The sequence below is a fragment of the Anomaloglossus baeobatrachus genome, chromosome 6 (genome assembly GCF_048569485.1).
Source record: "Anomaloglossus baeobatrachus isolate aAnoBae1 chromosome 6, aAnoBae1.hap1, whole genome shotgun sequence".
NCBI classification, from domain to species: Eukaryota; Metazoa; Chordata; class Amphibia; order Anura; family Aromobatidae; genus Anomaloglossus; species Anomaloglossus baeobatrachus.
Window position 1 is genome coordinate 342687712 of NC_134358.1, and position 22400 is coordinate 342710111.

Below are 22400 nucleotides of genomic sequence, written 5' to 3' on the forward strand. Positions count from 1 at the left end.
CACGAGTTATAAAAATAAAAAAAATAAAAAAAGCAACACACAACTTACCTTCCTGCACACGCTCCACCGCTGCGCGCCGCTGGGTCCTCAGTTCCCACGCGGCCAGCAGACGACGCCGGCGCTGCTCTCTGACGCTCCTCCGTCTCCTAGGCAACACACCTGCAGCCGTGGGAGGAGGAGTGTCAGAGCGGAGGAGAAATGTCTCCTCCGCTCCAACACAGATTTGATCTGCCGGCGCGACTGCACTAGCAGACTAAAGCTGCAGGATCGGGCGACAGCACGCGTGCCAGCAGAATGGGCTCAGCGTGCCCCTGGTGGCACGCGTGCCATAGGTTCGCCATCACTTCTATAAGCTATATATTTGAACCATTTGGAGATCTTCACACGGTATTCCCTGCCTACTAGCGGCTCCATTCTTATACACTCTAAAAAGTCACACTAGAAAAACATTGATAACCAATCGTGCAGTGACAGGTTTTTGATCTGAGCGACAGTGATATTTCTAAACTATATGGTGCATTTTTTTTTTCTTGTTACCTTTGTGGATAAAAAAGCTATCAGGTTGAAGTAACAATTTTATAGTAAAAATACATTTTTATTTTTTTTTCATGGCTCAACGTTGTAAACTTCTGTGAAGCACCCGGGGGTTCAGGTTGCTCACCAAACATCTAGATAAATTCCTTCAAGGATCTAGTTTCCAAAATGGGGTTGTTAGGGACAAGATTATGAACTATTATGACTATTAAGAGTTATATGAAGATGTCCAAAAACCAGGTTTTAAGATAGTGCTTGAACTGTGTACAACACCTATATTTGCATTCAAACATCATAAGACTCATCAGACAGTCTGGACTTTCATGTGACAAGTGAATCATGCTGACTTAGCGTAATATAAAATGATGACACACACGTGTATATACATATATATACAGTGCTGGCCAAAAGTATTGGCACCCCTGCAATTCTGTCAGATAATACTCAGTTTCTTCTTGAAAATGATTGTAATCACAAATTTTTTTGTATTATTATCTTCATTTAATTTGTCTTCAATGAAAAATAAAACAAAATTGTCATAAAGCCAAATTTGTTAAAATTCCACACCAACATAAAAAAGGGGATGGACAAAAGTATTGGCACTGTTTGAAAAATAATGTGATGCTTCTCTAATTTGTGTAATTAACAGCACCTGTAACTTACCTGTGGCACCTAACGTGTATTGGCAATAACTAAATCACACTTGCAGCCAGTTAACATGGATTAAAGTTCCTGTGTCTACGGTGCACAGTGTCATCAAGAAGTTTTAGAGCCCATGGCACTGTGGCTAACCTCCCTAGATGTGGAAGGAAAAGAAAATTGACGAGAGATTTCAACGTAAGATTGTGCGGATGGTGGATAAAGAACCTCGACTAACATCCAAACAAGTTCAAGCTGCCCTGCAGTTCGAGGGTACAACAGTGTCAACCCGTACTATCTGTCGGCGTCTGAATGAAAAGGGACTGTATGGTAGGATACCCAGAAAGACCCCACTTCTTACCCCGAGACATAAAAAAGCCAGGCTGGAGTTTGCCAAAACTTACCTGAGAAAGCCTAAAACGTTTTGGAAGAATGTTCTCTGGTCAGATGAGACAAAAGTAGAGCTTTTTGGGAAAAGCCATCAACATAGAGTTTACAGGAAAAAAAGAGGCATTCAAAGAAAAGAACACTGTCCCTACAGTCAAACATGGTGGAGGTTCCCTGATGTTTTGGGGTTGCTTTGCTGCCTCTGGCACTGGACTGCTTGACCGTGTGCATGGCATTATGAAGTCTGAAGACTACCAACAAATTTTGCAGCATAATGTAGGGCCCAGTGTGAGAAAGCTGGGTCTCCCTCAGAGGTCATGGGTCTTCCAGCAGGACAATGACCCAAACACACTTCAAAAAGCACTAGAAAATGGTTTGATAGAAAGCACTGGAGACTACTAAAGTGGCCAGCAATGAGTCTAGACCTGAATCCCATAGAACACCTGTGGAGAGATCTCAAAATGGCAGTTTGGAGAAGGCGCCCTTCAAATCTCAGGGACCTGGAGCAGTTTGCCAAAGAAGAATGGTCTAAAATTCCAGCAGAGCATTGTAAGAAACTCATTCATGGTTACTGGAAGCGGTTGTGCGCAGTTATTTTGGCTAAAGGTTGTGCAACCAACTATTGGGCTAAGGGTGCCAATACGTTTGTCTGGCCCATTTTCGGAGTTTTGTGTGAAATGATCAATGATTTGATTTTTGTTTCATTCTCTTTTGTGTTTTTTCATTGCAAGCAAAATAAATGAAGATAATACCAAAGAAATTGTGATTGCAATCATTTTCAAGAAGAAACGAAGTATTATCCGACAGAATTGCAGGGATGCCAATACTTTTGGCCAGCACTGTATATATTATTGCAGAATAACAGAATAAGCTCTTTTCATAGTTTACCTAATAGAAGACGTGTTACGTATTATTGGCTCCTAGCCAACTGATTTCTTTACATGTATGAGAACTTCCGTAGTTAAACCAGTCATACTTTCTATGCAGATATGTGTACATTTCTCTGGTCTGTATGGAAGAATAGTATGCATGCTACTAAAAAATGACTCATGATTTGAATGCAGACGGGGTTAAGGTAGATGCATAATTAGATTGCATCACTGTAAATTTATGGCTCCCTTATCAAATGGCGCCTGAATGTACCTTAGGATGGAACTTCTGGATGACAGATGGCCATGCTGACACGTTGATTCGAAAAGGCAACTACACGAGAGGGGAGAATGCACAGCTCCAGAGGTTAGAAAATTTCTCTTATCTTACCTCGCAGACCTCATGCGTGTACTTACATTTCGAAAGGGGGGGGTTGGGCTGTCCCAGTCTAGACACTTAATGACCGCGCTCTCGAATGAGATAAACGTCCTAAGTGAACCCACCGAGCTCATTTTTTATCTTAATCCGTCTGCATTATGTTAAATGTAATGTGTTTTTGTTTTGTTTTTTTTTGTCTGTCCTGTGGAAAAAGCAGACGTTACAAGTTACTTTTTTTTTAGTTAGCGCTAGAGGAAAATGAGAAAGTTCTGATATACACTGACTTCTGGTATGATCCAGGTTATATGGTTATATGTGTAGGTGTGTAATGTAGGCAAGTTCAGACACCTGCACGTTATATCTTGTTTTTTTTGTTATGTCAATCAATTTGTTGTTCATTATTTTGATTGTCTGGAAGAGGGAAAAGAATATAGCAGACTTGCTCATGGAAATGAGGAAGTGAGCCTCTAACAGCTGTGTGAAAAAAGAGGAACTTGTACTTTGTAGAATATAACTGTTCGTGTCCCAGTAAATAGACTGTAATATACACCTGTGTGTGACATGTCATCAATAATCGATAAGATCTGGAATCCTGGTTTTCCTCTGTGAGAGGATTTGAAAGGGGGGTTTTCGAGGTCCAGGTACAGCGTTATGGTAGGAGTAACCTGGTACGTTTTTGCTGAGTACCGAGCTGATGGTAATGAGCCCTGGCTGTAACTCAGTGGAATGTAATGTGTTCTGTTCTTCGCGATCCTAGGTAGGAGATAGATAGCATTGCATTAGGAGAATCCTTAATCTTGACCTTAATCAACGTTATTGAGGTTTGGATGGACCGTCCTCATGAGGTGTATGTAGTGGGAACCGATTTTGCTAGTACTCGAGGTATTAATGTACAGCTGGCGTATAGTGAAGGTGAGTGTAATTTGTTGTCACCCACGCTGGAGTAGCGATAGATGAACCTGTTGTGTTATTGTTTTGCACTGAGATAGAATCTAGACGTTTGTATTGAAGAGATGTAATTCTGAATCTAGTAACTACACTGTGTATTTTACCTGTCTGTGAAAATGGCTTCTCCAGGCCCATTATTAGAAGCAACGCCCTCCACCCTATAAGCTATCCCATAGGTTGGACTTGTGTACTGTCTGTGGAGCACTGTGTCCATTTAAACCCACCCCATTATTTCCTGTCCTGAATGTAGATTTCTTTCTGCCACTCTGTGTTTTGCCCAGCCCTGGGGTGGGGTATGGTATGGGGATATTATGTCAGGGTCCTGGCCACCATTAGGTCTACTGTTGGGATGAGGGAGACTGCAGGGTCCCCAGTTATAGGGTCAGCACAGGAGAGGTAGAGTAGGCACGCTCCACTGCTATTTTTAGTTGTGTATATGTTGTCGGGTGGGGGGGGGGGGTGCTGCTTACAAGTTACCAAACACTCTTGTGTTCTTTTATTTCCCCGGGGTTTTAGGGGATCTTAGTTTTTAGAATGTGTTCTCCTGACCCCAATTTACAATTTTATTGCTCTTTCTTACAAACCTGGGTATAGTCCTTTATATCAGGTCTCCAAGAGCCCATATGCAAACAGCTACAGCTGGTAACTCTTGATTACAGAGTGAAGGACCAAGACACCCTCTTTCAAGTATCAAGACGTATGGAGATGAATCTAACAGCTTACAAAATCACCCCACATACAAATGTGCTGCATTTACAGTCACCTGAAGAGTTTCATCACGTCATCTCCCAGAAGTCATTCTACCTGTTTGCCATGGAGCAAGACAGCAGCCCTTTGGATAATACTCAGCCAGATTGGATCTAGTCCGAGAAACACCAACCTAAAGCACCAGTTGAAGGTCAATGCCCGTATGACATCACTGCTTCCTGATAAAGTCACCAACTCCCGGTGTGCGGTCCATCCTGCTACACTTCTCCCTCTTCCAAGGGGGGAGTGTCCCACCTCTGACACCTTGGTGGAAGATGAGTAAAAAGCTGTGGAGAAGAAACGCAATAGGGTTTTACCCCAATAACACACGGGATAGAGACAGAGAGCAGTAATACTCACCAAGTGAAGTTGTGAAAGTCACAACTACTATACAGGCATGAAAAAATTGTTTAAAAGAACAGAGAGTCCTCAGTGGTTGATACCTGTTCTTTTAAACAATTTTTTTATCTCTACTGGCTAACACGGTACAAAGATATATTTTACTTATACAGGCATGGAAAGTTTTGATCATATCAGGCTTCTAGAGGTTTGAAACAAATTGATCTTACTACTGAAAAAAATGTTGACACCCCTGCTGATGAGGTTGACTCCAAGAATAAGTTCTCTGCCCACTTTTTGACTACCTTCAGCTGTGATGGGGACACTGTCAAAAGCATCTTAAATAAACATTTGAACATACTCCACAATGATCATTATTTGAAAGAGGCTCTACCTACCCACCCAAAGATCACGTACCGAAGGGCCTCTAGCCTAAAAAAAAACAATTGGCCCCCAGCAGGCTTAGGGACTTTTCTATTCCCTCCATTACGAATAAACCTATGGGTTCATATAAATGCTTGGCTAAAAATTGCCTATGTTATAAAACTATTCAGCATGAGAGGGTCAGTTTCGGTTTGGCCCCAGGTGGGGGGGATTTTTTGATAAAAGGACACCTCACTTGTCAATCTGATTTTGTCATTTACCTGATAGTGTGATTGTGATAAGCGTTATATTGGGAGAACTTCTCAGGCACTACATAATAGAATTAACTCCCACAGACACAACATTAAAGTGGGTTTTATGCTTCATGGACTACCCGACATACTACTCTATATCATGACAAAAAAAATCAAACTAAAGGTCACCCCTATAGAATATATACCCCCATACATATCTAATCGGATAGAGGTTCTTAATAAGAAAGAAACATATTGGATTTATAAACTCAATACATTAAAACCTCGTGGCCTCAATGAGGTCAAAGATCTATTTTATTAAATACCATCGGGTTGTTTGTTTATATATTTATTTTATATTTATATTCATATATGTTTTTAGTGCCTAAGTGCTTTTTATGTTTTTTATTTTTTATGTTTTTAATAATTCTTGTAACATGGTGTATAGTTTCATTTGGTGTATCCTTTATAGGTTTTTAGCTATGTTTTATGCCAGGTCAACTATAGTTTTTATGCTTTTTTTATCATCATGCATCATATTTATAAGTTTTTTTGGGACACAGATTCATATCTGTTTTTTTATTAGCAATAATTGCCTCGAACACACAATAAATTTATTTTTTTTTTCTCTCCTTCCCCTTCCGACTTGGGGGCGCTCTTCTAAAATGTAATATGTATGTATGTATATATTTATATATATAATATAATATATATATATATATATATATATATATATATATATTCACTTTTATTGCGTCATTAGCAGACAGACTATACGGTGATTGCATCACCCACCCCTATCACATTTTTTACACTCCATTGTTTTCTCTCTTACAATTTTTTGTAGTAGAGGTCTGTGATCCCCGGCATCACTGGTAGCTCACTACGATGGTTTGCAGTCTTGCACTTGGGACATATGGTTTTTCTTGTTCCTAATACCCTCTTTTCTATCCACACTAATCCTATATTTTAATATACATTATTTGATCTGACGCTCTGCAGGAGCTTCCTTGCTCTTTCTTTAGGTGTCCTCTCTCTCTCTCTCTCTCTCTCTGTATGTATATATATATATATATATATATATATATATATATATATATATATATATATATATATATATATATATATATATATATGTGTATGTATATATATGTATATGTGTATATATGTGTATGTATATATATGTATATGTGTATATATGTGTATATATATATATATATATATATATATATATATATATATATATATATGTGTATATATATATATATGTATATATATATATATATATATATATATATATATATATAATTTGTTTCCTCCGGCTATTATGCTTGATCTAGTCTATTCAGGTCTGATTAGTACACATTTATTGTTGTTTTGCTACATGTCTTACTCCATTCACTCTAATTCAAATACTATCCACTTGTTCCCTGGCTCTCAACAGCGCAAGCGCCGTAACTTTTCTTCTCACGGTCCTGAACTCATTTCACCTTCTGTTTCTGGCACTTGCTTTTTGCGCATGCGGAGTGTTTTTTTTTCCCACGCTCCTGAACTTTCCTTGGACTTTTTTCCATCTGGAACATTGGCTATGGTTTTTTTCTCTTTATTTTTTTCATGGATTCAGGGCATTTTGACTGTTTTTTTTCTTCCATCACCCGGAAACAGTAATTGCCTTGTTGGATGCGTGGTCTCATGCTCTCACTGATCTATCCTACATTCCCGGTTTTTCCAGCGCTGACATGTCTAAGTGAGTTCTAGGCTCATTTCATATGTCCTCCCTGCACATACATATATATATATTTTTTGAGAGATAATCATGATCACACATAGATCTGTTATTTTTGGTGATTTTTATGTTTTGAGTAATTTCATTACTTCACGATCTGAGATATGTGTTATCTCCACTATAATTGATTTTACTTTTCACATCCTTCATGAAGTTACTTGTATTGCGTCATGCTTCACTGCAATGCACCCTTTCCCGCCCTTTTTTTTTTTTTCTATCAGGGGCGGTCTTGTGATGTCATCAAATGTATTTATACTGTGTTAGTCTCCATTATGGTAGATTTGATGTGTTCTTATGCCTGATGGTCCTGAGGAAGGGAGCTGAGACTCCAGAAACGCGTAGACCTGTGCAAAATAAAGATCCAATAATCTGAATACCTGAGAAGTGATCATTGGCGCGGCTCAAAAAACCTCTATTTTCCTCTATTGTTCTCTGTTACCTTGGTGGAAGAGGTAGTCGACTCTGGCATAGTTGAAGCAGGAAACCTCTGGATTTGATTTAGTGAGGGATACATCTTGGACCCTGACTTAACCCCTTTGCGGATGGATCAAGATGTGCATCAAGAAGACGGTTCCACACGGGTATGGTGGTGGTAGCAGAAGACGCCGTGCTGGTAGAGCAGTCGCTACCCACATCCCTGTCTGCAAAAGAAGCAGAGGTATGTGCTTTCACTGAAGCCTGCAAGATGGCAGACAATATCTACTCAGTATGGAAGACAAGAGATTGGATGACCGACAATTGAACTGTACACCACCAAGAGGCCATAGAAGAACTGATGGAAGCTTTGCTATTGCCAGACAGAGTTGTGGTGAGCAGGATTGAGGCCTACATTGGAGGAATCAAGGGAAGCAGTAAGAAATGCCCTCGTTGACAGAACATTCAAAGAAGCCCCAAGACCACTTACCACAGAAACAGACAGTCAATCTGTGCTTTTTAAATGACCCCGATGTGAAGAAGAAAGGAAAGATGGAAAGTCTTGAGAAAACATTGTCCTGAGCCTACAAGATCAAGTCTCAGAAGAAGAAGAGGACTGACATAGGGTGTGGCTGTGGGCTCCTGGAGACCATAGGAAGTGGCTAGTGACCTGCTTTAATTGCCAGCCAAAGAGATATGGCAGACCTTGGACACAGAACTGACCCTACACACCCCATACCATCCACAGAATAGAGGGAGGGTTGGGAGGTTTGGGCAGTGTAGGAAACAAGGGCATGAGAGTCTTCCCCTTGCATTGTTCAATGTCAGACAACACCCCAGCAGGGACCACTAAGTTGAGACCCTATGAAATCCTGTTTAGAAGTACCCCCAGATACTTTAACTAAACTTGTTGTTTGTTTAACCAAACATTTGCCTAATATACGTTGAGTTTTCTCCGCCAGATCCAACCAGATCTAGATCTTTTTCTCTTTCTGTATGGAAGAATAGTATGCATGCTACTAACAAATGACTCATGATTTGGATGCAGACTGGGTTAAGGTAGATGCATAATTAGATTGCATCACTGTAAATTTATGGCCCCCTTAACAGTGTCACTTGTGGTTTTTTTTTGCTGTTTAGGTACCTTAGGGACCCTACAAATGCGACATAGTGCCCGCAATCTATTTCAGCCAAATTTGTGTTCCAAAATTAAACTATTGCTCCTTTTTTTCCGAGCACTCCCATTTGTCTAAAAAAAAGGTTCTGACCACATGTAGGGTATCAGCACGCTCAGAAGAAACTGGGTAACACATTTTGGGGTCTATTTTGTTGTATTTGTTCTAAAAGTTAATACATTTGGGCTAGGGCAACATTTTCAGGTAAAAGGATGATTTTTTTTTTTATTATTCCACATCGCTTTGTTCCTGTGAAGCACCTGAAGGTGAAGGTGAAGGTGATAAACGTCTTGGATGGGGTTTTTTAGTACTTTGAGAGGCGCAGTGTTAAGAAAGGTGTCACTTTTAGGTATTTTTTGTCACCTAGGCCTCTCAGTCACTTCAAACGTGATGTGGCCCCTAAAAAAATGGTTTTGTAAATTTTGTTGAAAAAATGGGAAATTGCTGATGAACTTTGAACCCTTCTAACTTCCTAACCCCAAAAAATGTTGTTTCAAAAATTATGCTAATGTAAAGTAGACATGTGGGAAATGTAATTTATAAACTATTTCATGTGATATAACTCTGGTTTAAGGGCATAAAAATTAAAAGTTTGAAAATGGCGAAATATTCATCAAATTTTCTTTTTCACAAATGAAAGCAAAACATATCGCCTTAAATTTACCAATGTTATGAAGTACAATATCTCACAAAAAAACTCAGAATCACCGGGATCTGCTGAAGCGTTCCAAAATTATAACCTCATAAAGTGACTCTAGTCAGAATTGCAAAAAATGGCCTGGGCAATAAGTACAAAATTGGCTTCGTCCTTAAGGGAGTAAAGAGCAGATGCTAAAAGAAAAAAAACACTATAGGCCACAATAAGCTTGGTACTTAAAGAATTAGGCTTTTAAGAAGCCTCTCTCATATACTTTCTCTCGGTGTCAACTGTTTTGGGGTTTTTTTTGTGCTCCTAATTTTTCTGTAAAAATTGTTATACTTTTCCATAGGCATTATTAATTGATCTGGGTTTTTTTCTCTTCAATGTTCAGAATACATACACAAATGCAGACAAGTTATTGGAAGCTGCTGAACAGTTGGCACAAACAGGTGAATGTGACCCAGAAGAAATTTATCAAGCAGCTCATCAGCTAGAAGACCGAATCCAAGATTTTGTTAGACGTGTTGAACAGCGCAAGGGCTTGTTAGATATGTCAGTTTCACTTCACTCACATGTAAAGGAGGTAAGTTGACACATTTTCCTTTTCAGAATTTTTATACAGGAACAGAAGAATCTGTTCATGGATTATGTGCTGATTTATTTAACTAGGTGTATTTTTTTTCTGAACGAAATCTAATGCTAAATATTTTCCATTTTATTTGCAAAATGTTAAGAAACAAATAGCATTTCAGTTTAGTTGTGTGTATGTGTGTGTGTGTATGTCCGCTAAAGGAATCTTCACCGTTGCATTGCAATTTTGCACTGACACCTCATTAGACATATGCACAGGCAGACAGGGAGGGAAAGAGGGACAAAGAGGGGAAGAAGGACAGACTGACAGACTGTGAGAGAGAGAGTGAGAGACTGACTGGGAGAGAGAGAGAGACTGACTGGGAGAGAGAGAGAGACTGACTGGGAGAGAGAGAGAGACTGACTGGGAGAGAGAGAGAGACTGACTGGGAGAGAGAGACAGACTGACTGGGAGAGAGAGACTGACTGGGAGAGAGAGACAGACTGACTGGGAGAGAGAGACAGACTGACTGGGAGAGAGAGACAGACTGACTGGGAGAGAGAGAGACTGACTGGGAGAGAGAGAGAGACTGACTGGGAGAGAGAGAGACTGACTGGGAGGGAGAGAGACACAGAATGACTGGGAGAGAGAGAGACACAGAGTGACTGGGAGAGACTGTCTGACTGGGAGAGACTGTCTGACTGGGAGAGACTGTCTGACTGGGAGAGACTGTCTGACTGGGAGAGACTGTCTGACTGGGAGAGACTGTCTGACTGGGAGAGACTGTCTGACTGGGAGAGACTGTCTGACTGGGAGAGACTGACTGACTGACTGGGAGAGACTGTCTGACTGACTGGGAGAGACTGTCTGACTGACTGGGAGAGACTGTCTGACTGACTGGGAGAGACTGTCTGACTGACTGGGAGAGACTGTCTGACTGACTGGGAGAGACTGTCTGACTGACTGGGAGAGACTGTCTGACTGACTGGGAGAGACTGTCTGACTGACTGGGAGAGACTGTCTGACTGACTGGAAGAGACTGTCTGACTGACTGGGAGAGACTGTCTGACTGACTGGGAGAGACTGACTGACTGGGAGAGACTGACTGACTGACTGGGAGAGACTGACTGACTGACTGGGAGAGACTGACTGACTGACTGGGAGAGACTGACTGACTGACTGGGAGAGACTGACTGACTGGGAGAGACTGACTGACTGGGAGAGACTGACTGACTGACTGGGAGAGACTGACTGACTGACTGGGAGAGACTGACTGACTGACTGGGAGAGACTGACTGGGAGAGACTAGTAAAGTGAACCCCAGCACTCGAATGAAGACAAAAAGGGAATATGCGTAAGTGAATTTATTGACTGACACACTGCAAAAGGAACCTAACCAGAGCAACAGCACCAACGTTTCGGCATAGAGCCTTTCTCAAGGTTGTTGCCTGAAAAGGTATGAAGACAATAACAATAGTGAGTGCATTATGTACAGGTGATACACAGAAATATATACAAATATTCATGAAGGAATACTGCGGATGGAACGTACATCACTGGTCAGAGTAAGGAAACACGGGTCTCGAAGGACAACCGGAGGTGGACAAATAGAGGTAAGGTTCCACACGTATTGCAGAGTGTGCTCTTAATTACATGGAAAAAGAATAATTAGTACAGGTAAAGTAACATATTACGTACCATGGGAGATAATAATGGTCAAGTGACATAGATAAGTTGCTTGTACAAACCAAACTGAACAGCCGGAGCTAGTATCACTACCAAGGAGAGAAAGAAAGAAAAGGAAACAAGAGAGAGAAGAAGAAAGGAAGAGGGACATGAAGAGAGAGAAAAAAAGGAGAGAGAGGAAAACAGAGGGAGAAAAAAGGAGAGGAGGAGAGAGGGAGAGAAAGAGGGAGAGAGGGAGAAGGAAAGAGAGAGGGAGAAAGAAAAATAGGAAAAAAAAGAGAGAAAGAAAGGAGAGAAAAGAAGGGAAGAAAGAGAGAAAGAGAGCAAGGAGAGAGAGAGAGAGAGGGAAAGAGGTAGAGAGGGAGAGGGGGGAGAGAAGGAAGGGAAGAGGGAGAGAGAGAGAGAAAAAGAGGGGATGAAAAAGGAAAGAGAGAAATAAAGGAACAGAGAGAGAGAAAAAAAGAGAGAGGGAGAGAGAGAGAGAGAGGGGACCAGGAAGAGAGGGAAGGAGACAGAGAGGAGCACCTTGCTGCTTTGTTTTTCTAGGCGTCCATTCACCTCACATTGTGATCCTGTCACCTCTTCACCTACGGTATGTAGCACCTATCTCTCTGTTGTTGCCAACTATGTTTACCTGCTGCGCTCCTCTTTTCCCTCCTTTTTTCACTGCTCTCCTTTTGTCTCTCTCACGTTCTTTCTCTCCCTTTCCCCTCTTTTTCCTTTCTTTCCTTCTCCCTCTTTCCCTCTCTCTTTTCCCCTTCTTTCTCTCCCTCTCTTTCTCTCTTCCTCTCTCTCCCCCTCTCCTTCTCTCTTTCTCTTTCCTTCTCTCTCTTCCTCTTTCTTTCCCTCTCCTTTCTTGCTCCTCTCTGTCTCCTTCCCTCTCTCCCTGGCCCCCTCTCTCTCTCTCTCCCTCTCTTTCTCTCCCTCTCTCTTTTTTTCTCTCTCTTCCTTTATTTCTCTCTTTCCTTTTTCATCCCCTCTTTTTCTCTTTCTCTCTCCCTCTTCCCTTCCTTCTCTCCCCCCCTCTCCCTCTCTACCTCTTTCCCTCTCTCTCTCTCCTTGTTCTCTTTCTCTCTTTCTTACCTTCTTTTCTCTCCTTTCTTTCTCTTTTTTCCCTCTTTTTTTCCCTCTTTTTCTTTCTCCCTCTCTCTTTCCTTCTCCCTCTCTCCCTCTTTCTCTCCCTCTCTCCTCCTCTCCTTTTTTCTCCCTCTGTTTTCCTCTCTCTCCTTTTTTTCTCTCTTTTTTTCTCTCTCTTCATCTCCCTCTTCCTTTCTTCTTCTCTCTCTTGTTTCCTTTTCTTTCTTTCTCTCCTTGGTAGTGATACTAGCTCCGGCTGTTCAGTTTGGTTTGTACAAGCAACTTATCTATGTCACTTGACCATTATTATCTCCCATGGTACGTAATATGTTACTTTACCTGTACTAATTATTCTTTTTCCATGTAATTAAGAGCACACTCTGCAATACGTGTGGAACCTTACCTCTATTTGTCCACCTCCGGTTGTCCTTCGAGACCCGTGTTTCCTTACTCTGACCAGTGATGTACGTTCCATCCGCAGTATTCCTTCATGAATATTTGTATATATTTCTGTGTATCACCTGTACATAATGCACTCACTATTGTTATTGTCTTCACACCTTTTCAGGCAACAACCTTGAGAAAGGCTCTATGCCGAAACGTTGGTGCTGTTGCTCTGGTTAGGTTCCTTTTGCAGTGTGTCAGTCAATAAATTCACTTACGCATATTCCCTTTTTGTCTTCATTCGAGTGCTGGGGTTCACTTTACTATACTATATGATTCTTTATCCCCATAGAACCTATATTGTGCGTGGTAGAGCCTTTAATCTCCAAGTATTGACTGGGAGAGACTGACTGACTGGGAGAGACTGACTGACTGGGAGAGACTGACTGACTGGGAGAGACTGACTGACTGGGAGAGACTGACTGACTGGGAGAGACTGACTGACTGGGAGAGACTGACTGACTGACTGGGAGAGACTGACTGACTGACTGGGAGAGACTGACTGACTGACTGGGAGAGACTGACTGACTGACTGGGAGAGACTGACTGACTGACTGGGAGAGACTGACTGACTGACTGGGAGAGACTGACTGACTGACTGACTGGGAGAGACTGACTGACTGACTGGGAGAGACTGACTGACTGACTGGGAGAGACTGACTGACTGGGAGAGAGAGAGTGACTGGGAGAGAGAGAGTGACTGGGAGAGAGAGAGTGACTGGGAGAGAGAGAGTGACTGGGAGAGAGAGTGACTGGGAGAGAGAGTGACTGGGAGAGAGAGTGACTGGGAGAGAGAGTGACTGGGAGAGAGAGTGACTGGGAGAGAGAGTGTGAGTGACTGGGAGAGAGAGAGTGAGTGACTGGGAGAGAGAGAGTGAGTGACTGGGAGAGAGAGAGTGAGTGACTGGGAGAGAGAGAGTGACTGGGAGAGAGACTGACTGGGAGAGAGGGAGAGAGACTGACTGGGAGAGAGAGAGTGACTGGAAGAGAGAGCGAGACATTGACTCACTGGAAGAGAGAGAGACTGACTGGGAGAGAGAGAGAGAGAGAGACTGACTGGGAGAGAGGGAGAGAGAGAGACTGACTGGGAGAGAGGGAGAGAGAGAGACTGACTGGGAGAGAGGGAGAGAGAGTGACTGGGAGAGAGGGAGAGAGAGTGACTGGGAGAGAGGGAGAGAGAGTGACTGGGAGAGAGGGAGAGAGAGTGACTGGGAGAGAGGGAGAGAGAGTGACTATGAGAGAGGGAGAGAGAGTGACTGGGAGAGAGGAAGAGAGAGAGTGACTGGGAGAGAGGGAGAGAGAGACTGACTGGGAGAGAGGGAGAGAGACTGACTGGGAGAGAGGGAGAGAGAGACTGGGAGAGAGGGAGAGACTGACTGGGAGAGAGAGAATGACTGGGAGAGAGACACAGAGTGACTGGAAGAGAGAGACACAGAGTGACTGGAAGAGAGAGCGAGACATTGACTGACTGGAAGAGAGAGCGAGACATTGACTGACTGGAAGAGAGAGAGACTGACTGGGAGAGAGGGAGAGAGAGTGACTGGGAGAGAGGGAGAGAGAGTGACTGGGAGAGAGGGAGAGAGAGTGACTGGGAGAGAGGGAGAGAGAGTGACTGGGAGAGAGGAAGAGAGAGTGACTATGAGAGAGGGAGAGAGAGTGACTGGGAGAGAGGAAGAGAGAGAGTGACTGGGAGAGAGGGAGAGAGAGACTGACTGGGAGAGAGGGAGAGAGACTGACTGGGAGAGAGGGAGAGAGAGACTGGGAGAGAGGGAGAGAGAGACTGACTGGGAGAGAGAGAATGACTGGGAGAGAGACACAGAGTGACTGGAAGAGAGAGACACAGAGTGACTGGAAGAGAGAGCGAGACATTGACTGACTGGAAGAGAGAGAGACTGACTGGGAGAGAGAGAGAGAGAGAGAGACTGACTGGGAGAGAGATGTGCAGCAAAATAGTAAAGTCTGGCTCTCTCTAAGAAATAAATAAGGTGCTCGGAAAATAATAGTCCAGAAAATAGAGTGAATCCGGCACACTAATAAGATATTATTTATATAGTTGAATGTCTTTTTTCACCATATAACGGACACTTTCCACTATCATATTTCTCTATTCCTATAATTAGGTGTTGATTTCTACTTACCTTTCTGGGACTGCTTTCCCATAACCAGATTTGAAATAGGTGATAAATACAAGCTGGTACTCATTTATCAGTTGGTAATATGGCACTTGATCAGTCTGATGTTCTAATGGCATATATTGTTATAGTGTATATTATAGACTGCAAACTGTACAGGCTGGAGGCAACAGGTCACTTATTACCTAGGGCATAATTATAGCCTCAGTCCCATCCAAGGAAAAAAAGACCCAGGTGGTTCTACAAATCTCATTTTCTCAGGACCGATTGGTAAATACTATCATTTGGATATTACATTATATAATACCTCCGGCTCATGTTCTTTTTTAGCTCTTAGACATGACATTATATGTCATTTGTCATTATAGTTCTGGAATAGAGTGGATAAGAGGATCATTCAAATCCTATATAGACATACGAGGATGTTAAGGTATCTATATCTGACAGTTGTCAGACTATCCCACTCAGCCAGTAGTCACTAAATTACTCTTCACCTGAGTTTTTACTCCATATATGTTACTTACCATTTTATATCATCCTTTGACCCCAGGCTCCTTAGGAGTGGTGAACTTTAATTTAACGCAACAGACCGTTTTCATGTGATATACACTTTTCTACAAACTCATTGAGGTGTGTGTTTCATATATTTATGTTTTGTTATATGCATGACTCCTCCCTGATGGTCATAAATATATAACTTTAATCTTTGTAGAACATGTGTACATTTTTCCATTTTTTTAACACTATCTCCACCAATATTGTGTTCACTTGTGTACAAACTTTTTGTAATCCTTGTTTTTTCTCCACTATTAGTGGTACTGTATTACCATTATGATTGTATAATACACATTGTTTACTCATTGTAACTTTTTTCTTTGTGCTGTTTCTGTACTTTATAGTCCTTGAAATAGGCCAGGGTTGTGGCCATAACGTTGGAGTGGAAAAATACATTTAATTTTTTGACATCCTCACAAGAAAAAAAACACAATAAAAATCCTCAAAAAATATATCATTGTCATTTATCTTATTAGTGTGCAGGATTCGCTCTATTTTCTTGACTGGGAGAGCGAGACAGACTGACTGGGAGAGCGAGACAGACTGACTGGGAGAGAGAGACAGACTGACTGGGAGAGAGAGACAGACTGACTGGGAGAGAGAGACAGACTGACTGGGAGAGAGAGACAGACTGACTGGGAGAGAGAGACAGACTGACTGGGAGAGAGAGACAGACTGACTGGGAGAGAGAGACAGACTGACTGGGAGAGAGAGACAGACTGACTGGGAGAGAGAGACAAGACTGACTGGGAGAGAGAGACAAGACTGACTGGGAGAGAGTGACAGTAGACTGGGAGAGAGACTGACTTGGAGAGCCAGACAGTTACTATCATGGGCAACACAGCTAGTTTAAAATAAATAACACAAAAGCACCCTATTTCACCAATTTAATAATCCCAGAAACACCCCTGCAGGTCTGACTTAATTCACATGACGTCTCACGGCACTTCCAGCACTGCTACATCTGAATTCACACCGAGCGGCCATAGAACATGACCACCCTCTGTAAGGTTCAGGCAGCCACTGAAGTATCCGTGCCGGAATTACCTTTCTTCCACTTGCAGTGAGTGACCTCTGGTCCTTAGTATTGTCTTTGGAACTACTAAGTCATGTGCCAGTCCTTTTATATTGACCACGCATGTATTTCTCCATATAAATGAGCTCTCCTCTGAGACGTCTTTTTTTTCTAAGCTAAACAAATGCAACTTTTTCAACCTCATCATATGTGAGGCCTTCCATTCCTTGTAGTAGTCTAGTTACCTGCCTTTTAACTGACTAACTTCTGAATGTCCTTTTTAAAATGTGGCACCCAAAACTTAATCCCATATTCTAGTTGTGGCCTTACAAGTGATTTATAGAGGGGTAACAATACGTTGAGATCACAGGATCTAATTTCTCTTTTTATACACCCTAAAATCTTGTTTGCTTTTGCAGCTGCAATACCCAAGTCCTTCTCCTGTTCTGTAGTATATGCAGCTATAGGATCACTCCATCCTAGGTGCATTACTTTACAATTATCAACAGTAAATCTCATTTGCCAAGTGTCTGCATATTCTGACATCTTATCCAGATCAATTTGTAATATTGTACTATTAAGGTCAGTTTTTAATATCCTACATAGTTTTGTGTCATCAGCAAAGACTGACACTTTACTATCAATCACATCCACAAGGTCATTAATAAAGATATTAAAAATTATCGGTCCTAGCCCAGATTGTACCCCACTGCTGACTATAGCCCATTTAAAGAATATACCATTTTTGACTACTCTTTGTTTCCTATCTTTTAGCCAATTCCTTACTCATTTGCATATAGTTTCCCCTAGTCCTTGCTTCTGGAACTCTAGTATAAGGCTATTATGTAGTACAGTATCAAATGCCTTTGCAAAGTCCAAATATATCACGTCAGCTGCATTACCAATATCTAGATTTGCACTTACCTGAACTTATCTTTCATGAATCCATGCTGTCTGTCAGTTATATTATTTCTGCAATATAATTTTGTATGTCATCCGTTAAAATGCCCTCAAAAACTTTGCACACTACTGATACCAGATTTACTGGACAGTAGTTGTCTGGATGCACCGACTTACCTTCATTAAATATCGGTACCACGGGCGTGGCCTGATGTCAGAGCTCCTGGAACCGCCGGTTATCCTGACATCCATTGGGCCGCGGAGAGGACAATATTCATCCGTGCAGCAACCAAAGACCACCCTGCACTCACTACGCAGCTTGGACGGCGGTTACATGGCGGGGGGGACGAGCAGGAGGCAGAAGGAGGCGGCGGGAACGGAAGGTACTGCACAAAATGGCAGTGGGACACAGACACCAGCCTCCAAAGCAGGGAGAGCTGTGGCCACACACGCTGTTGAAAAACTGGCTGAGTACGCCAGGAGCACAGAACGCGGGGCTCCCACGGTTACTGGGATGAAGGAGCTGAACTGGGGAGCTCCAGGCAGCACAGCCCTCACAATACAGTGACATCCCTCAGCTTCCAGATGGGCCAAATCATTGAGGAGTTATCAGGTGTGAAATAGAGCCTCCAAAAAGTGAATGACGGCGTCAGAGGGGAGAATCCAGTGACTTAGAGGACAAAATGCCCCAGGTTACCCGTGACTCCCACAGGCATGATCAGCAACTGGCATTTCTACTTAACAAGACAGATGATTTAGAAAATAGATTGAGGAGAAACAATGTGCGGCTGATTGTGGTTCCAGAAAAAACGGAAGGCACAAATCCGTCAGAATTCTTTGAGAAATGGCTACAAAAAGTATTTGGCGCAGAGGTCCTATGCCCCCTGTATGCTGTGGAGAGAGCCCACAGAGTGCCCACCAGACCCCTGCCTCCGGGAGCTCCTCCAAGACCTGTCCTAGTGAAAATGCTACATTATAGAGACCGGGATGCGATCCTAAGAGCGGCTAGAAACAAAGGGTCCATAACGGTGGACGGTCACAAAATATCCTTCTTTTCTGATTATTCAGTTAAAATTTCAAAAAGAAAAGCTCAATTCACAGATGTCAAACGACGCCTGAGAAATGCACAAGTCTCGTACTCCATGCTATACCCAGCTAAGCTCAGGGTGGCTGCACTGCAAGAGACATTATTTTTTGAAAATCCTAAAGATGCTCTCAGATGGCTTGACATGAATGAGCAACGGCTCAGGCAAAGTCCACAACGTTGATATGTAACCGTTTAAGGACTTTGAGTGATGAATATTCGACTGCTGCGATTACATAAGATTGGCCCAATGGACAAAATTATTATGATACCCATTGATTCGTTCCAGCGGAATTCCCTGGAAGAGGAGTCTTGATTTCATTCTTCTTTCCCTTTTTCACTTCCAGAGACGTTTTTTGTTTTTCTCACTTCCCTGCATTCTTCATTGTTCATTGACTTTGTCTGCCCCATGACAAGTATGCACCATATAAGTATGTCAATTCCTTCATCCTGCTTTTCCATGAACTGACCTGCTATCCCCTTCTTTCTGCTGTGTGTTTTAATACATGGTATGTCAATTCCTTCATCCTGCTTTTCCAATATATCTGACCTGTTCCCTCTTTGCTTCAATATCTCCCTGGCATGCTCCAGCATCTGTGACCTCCCCCCATGTTCCCCCACCTTCCTTTTATGACCTTTGTTTATTTTGCCTATGTGATGCTGTATCTGGCTTCTTTGATTGAGTGATCAAGGGGTTCTTGTTGCACCCCACCCCCTCACAGCTGAATGCGCTTGTATGTGTACATACTGGGACAGCTCAAAGTCTGCCCAAAGACTTTGTCTGCCCCATGACAAGTATGCACCATATAAGTATGATGCATTGAATTAGGCCAGAATTGGTCCGGAAGTGACCGGAAGGTATTTGACCACATAGTCAATGTAAACAATGTTCGTGTGTCTATTAACTTTCACCTCTATAATACTTCACTTTCTACTGCCCCCGCTGATCCCTAAACCAAGTAATGAACTTTTCATCTCTCCTTCTATCCTCCCCACCCATCTCACCTTCCCCTCAGACATTTTCCTCAATATTACACCCAGTGTCTCCAGACACTCACGGCCACCTCATGGCCTCTCCTGCTCTCACCTACTAACACTCTCACTGCTTCTCCTCACTGCTGGGGATATCTCTCCAAATCCTGGTCCTCCTCACCACATCCCTATTGTCACTTCAAACCAACATCCACAACCTAACACAAATTTCCGCACCTTTCAAACCTCATACACATTCACCAGACCCCCGCTCCCCCAGTCCCACTAAAAGGAGCTCTATGGAGCGCTCACTCTGTCTGCAACAAACTATCCTACATTCATGATCTTTTCATCACTAATAAACTTTCCTTCCTCGCCATCACTGAAACCTGGCTCACCCCCTCTGACACTGCCTCTCCTGCTGCACTTTCTTATGGCGGTCTCCAACTCTCTCACACCACCCGCCCCAGTAACAAGCATGGTGGAGGAGTTGGTTTGCTCTTGTCCGACCAATGCTCCTTTACACCAATTCCACTACCACCCTCGGTTACTCTCCCATCTTTTGAGGTGCACTCCGTTCGCATCTACGCCCCCTCCAACCTTCAACTGGCTGTCATTTACCGCCCTCCAGGGCCAGCCACTGCCTTTTTTGATCATTTCACCACCTGGCTACTACACTTCCTTTCCAACGACATCCCCACCATCATTATGGGTGATTTCAATATCCCCATTGACACTTCCCACCCATCTGTCTCCAAACTTCTAACACTCGCTTCCTCCTTCGGTCTCACCCAATGGTCTTCTGCAGCCACTCACAAAGATGGCCACACGCTGGACCTCATCTTCACTCGCCTCTGTTCCCTATCTAACCTCTCTAACTCACCTCTCCCCCTGTCTGACCACAACCTACTCACATTCTCTTCCCTCTCTTCTCCATCTACGCAACCCCCCCTCCACAAACTTTCACACCCTAGCAGAAATATAAAACACATTGATTTACACGCCCTTTCTCAGTCCCTTCTCCCTCTCACAGACATTGCATTTCTACACGATGCAGATGCTGCTGCAACTTTATACAACACTACAATCTCTGCAGCTCTCGAATCAGCCGCCCCCCTCACACACACCAAAACCCGCACAATCAACAGGCAACCCTGGCACACTAGTCAGACTAAAGAACTGAGACGGGCTTCCAGAATTGCTGAGCGCAGATGGAAGAGGTCTCATTCCACTGAGCACTTAATTGCATATAAAGAGTCCCTCACCACATTTAAGTCCACACTCACTGCTGCAAAACAAACCTACTTCTCATCCCTCATATCCTCTCTCTCTCACAACCCTAAACAGCTATTCAACACTTTTAATTCTCTCCTCCGTCCTCCAGCACCACCTCCCTCTCCTCTCCTCTCAGCTGAAGACTTTGCCTCTTTCTTCAAGCAGAAGGTTGACAACATCAGAGCAAGCTTTGGCCCACAATCACCACAGCCCCTCATCATAGCTACTCAGCCTTCTTCCTCCAAATCCAGCTTCTCCACCATGACAGAAAACAATCTTTCCACTCTACTCTCAAGATCACATCTAACAACCTGTGCACTGGACCCGCTCCCATCCCACCTCATCCACAACATCACCGCAGTCCTCATCCCAGCCTTAACCCATCTCTTCAACCTATCACTAACAACTGGTGTATTCCCTTCATGCTTTAAACATGCCTCTATTACACCCATCCTCAAAAAGCCCTCCCTTGACCCATCCTCTGTGTCAAACTATCACCCCATATCCCTTCTCCCCTATGCCTCAAAACTACTAGAACAGCATGTCCATCTTGAACTGTCCTCATACCTCTCCTCCTGCTCTCTCTTTGACCAGCTACAATCTGGCTTCCGACCGCATCATTCCACTGAAACTGCCCTAACTAAAGTCACTAATGACCTACTAACCGCCAAAGCCAAGCGACACTACTCTATCCTCCTCCTCCTGGACCTGTCCTCTGCCTTCGACACAGTAGACCATTCCCTCCTACTACAGATTCTCTCATCTCTGGGCATCACAGACTTGGCCCTATCTTGGATATCCTCATACCTAACCGACCGAACTTTCAGCGTCTCCCATTCTCACACCACTTCCTCATCTCGCCCCCTATCTGTCGGTGTCCCCCAAGGCTCAGTTCTTGGACCCCTGCTGTTCTCCATCTACACCTTCGGCCTGGGACAGCTCATTGAGTCCTACGGCTTCCAGTATCATCTCTATGCCGATGACACACAGATCTACCTCTCTGGACCTGACATTACCTCTCTACTAACCAGAATCCCACAATGTCTGTCTGCTATTTCATCCTTCTTCTCTGCGCGATTCCTAAAACTTAACATGGACAAAACAGAATTCATTGTCTTTCCTCCTCCTCACTCATCTCCTCCAACAAGCCTTTCCATCAAACTCGATGGTTGCTTACTCTCCCCAGTCTCACAAGCTCGTTGCCTTGGAGTGACC

General features: G+C 43.1%; 1 protein-coding gene across 14 annotated transcripts in view; it reads left to right on the plus strand.

Moving 5' to 3' along the window:
* Positions 1 to 22400, plus strand: part of TRIO (trio Rho guanine nucleotide exchange factor) — a 3493742-nt gene that overhangs the window by 539221 nt on the left and 2932121 nt on the right. For all 14 annotated transcript variants that reach the window (XR_012724343.1, XR_012724344.1, XR_012724345.1 and 11 more), the window contains exon 14: positions 9866 to 10057. Coding sequence is in view for 11 of the 14 variants with exons in the window: in XM_075314973.1 (XP_075171088.1) it covers positions 9866 to 10057 (192 nt within the window). In the remaining 3 variants the exon portion in view is untranslated. The remainder of the gene's footprint in view (positions 1 to 9865; positions 10058 to 22400) is intronic.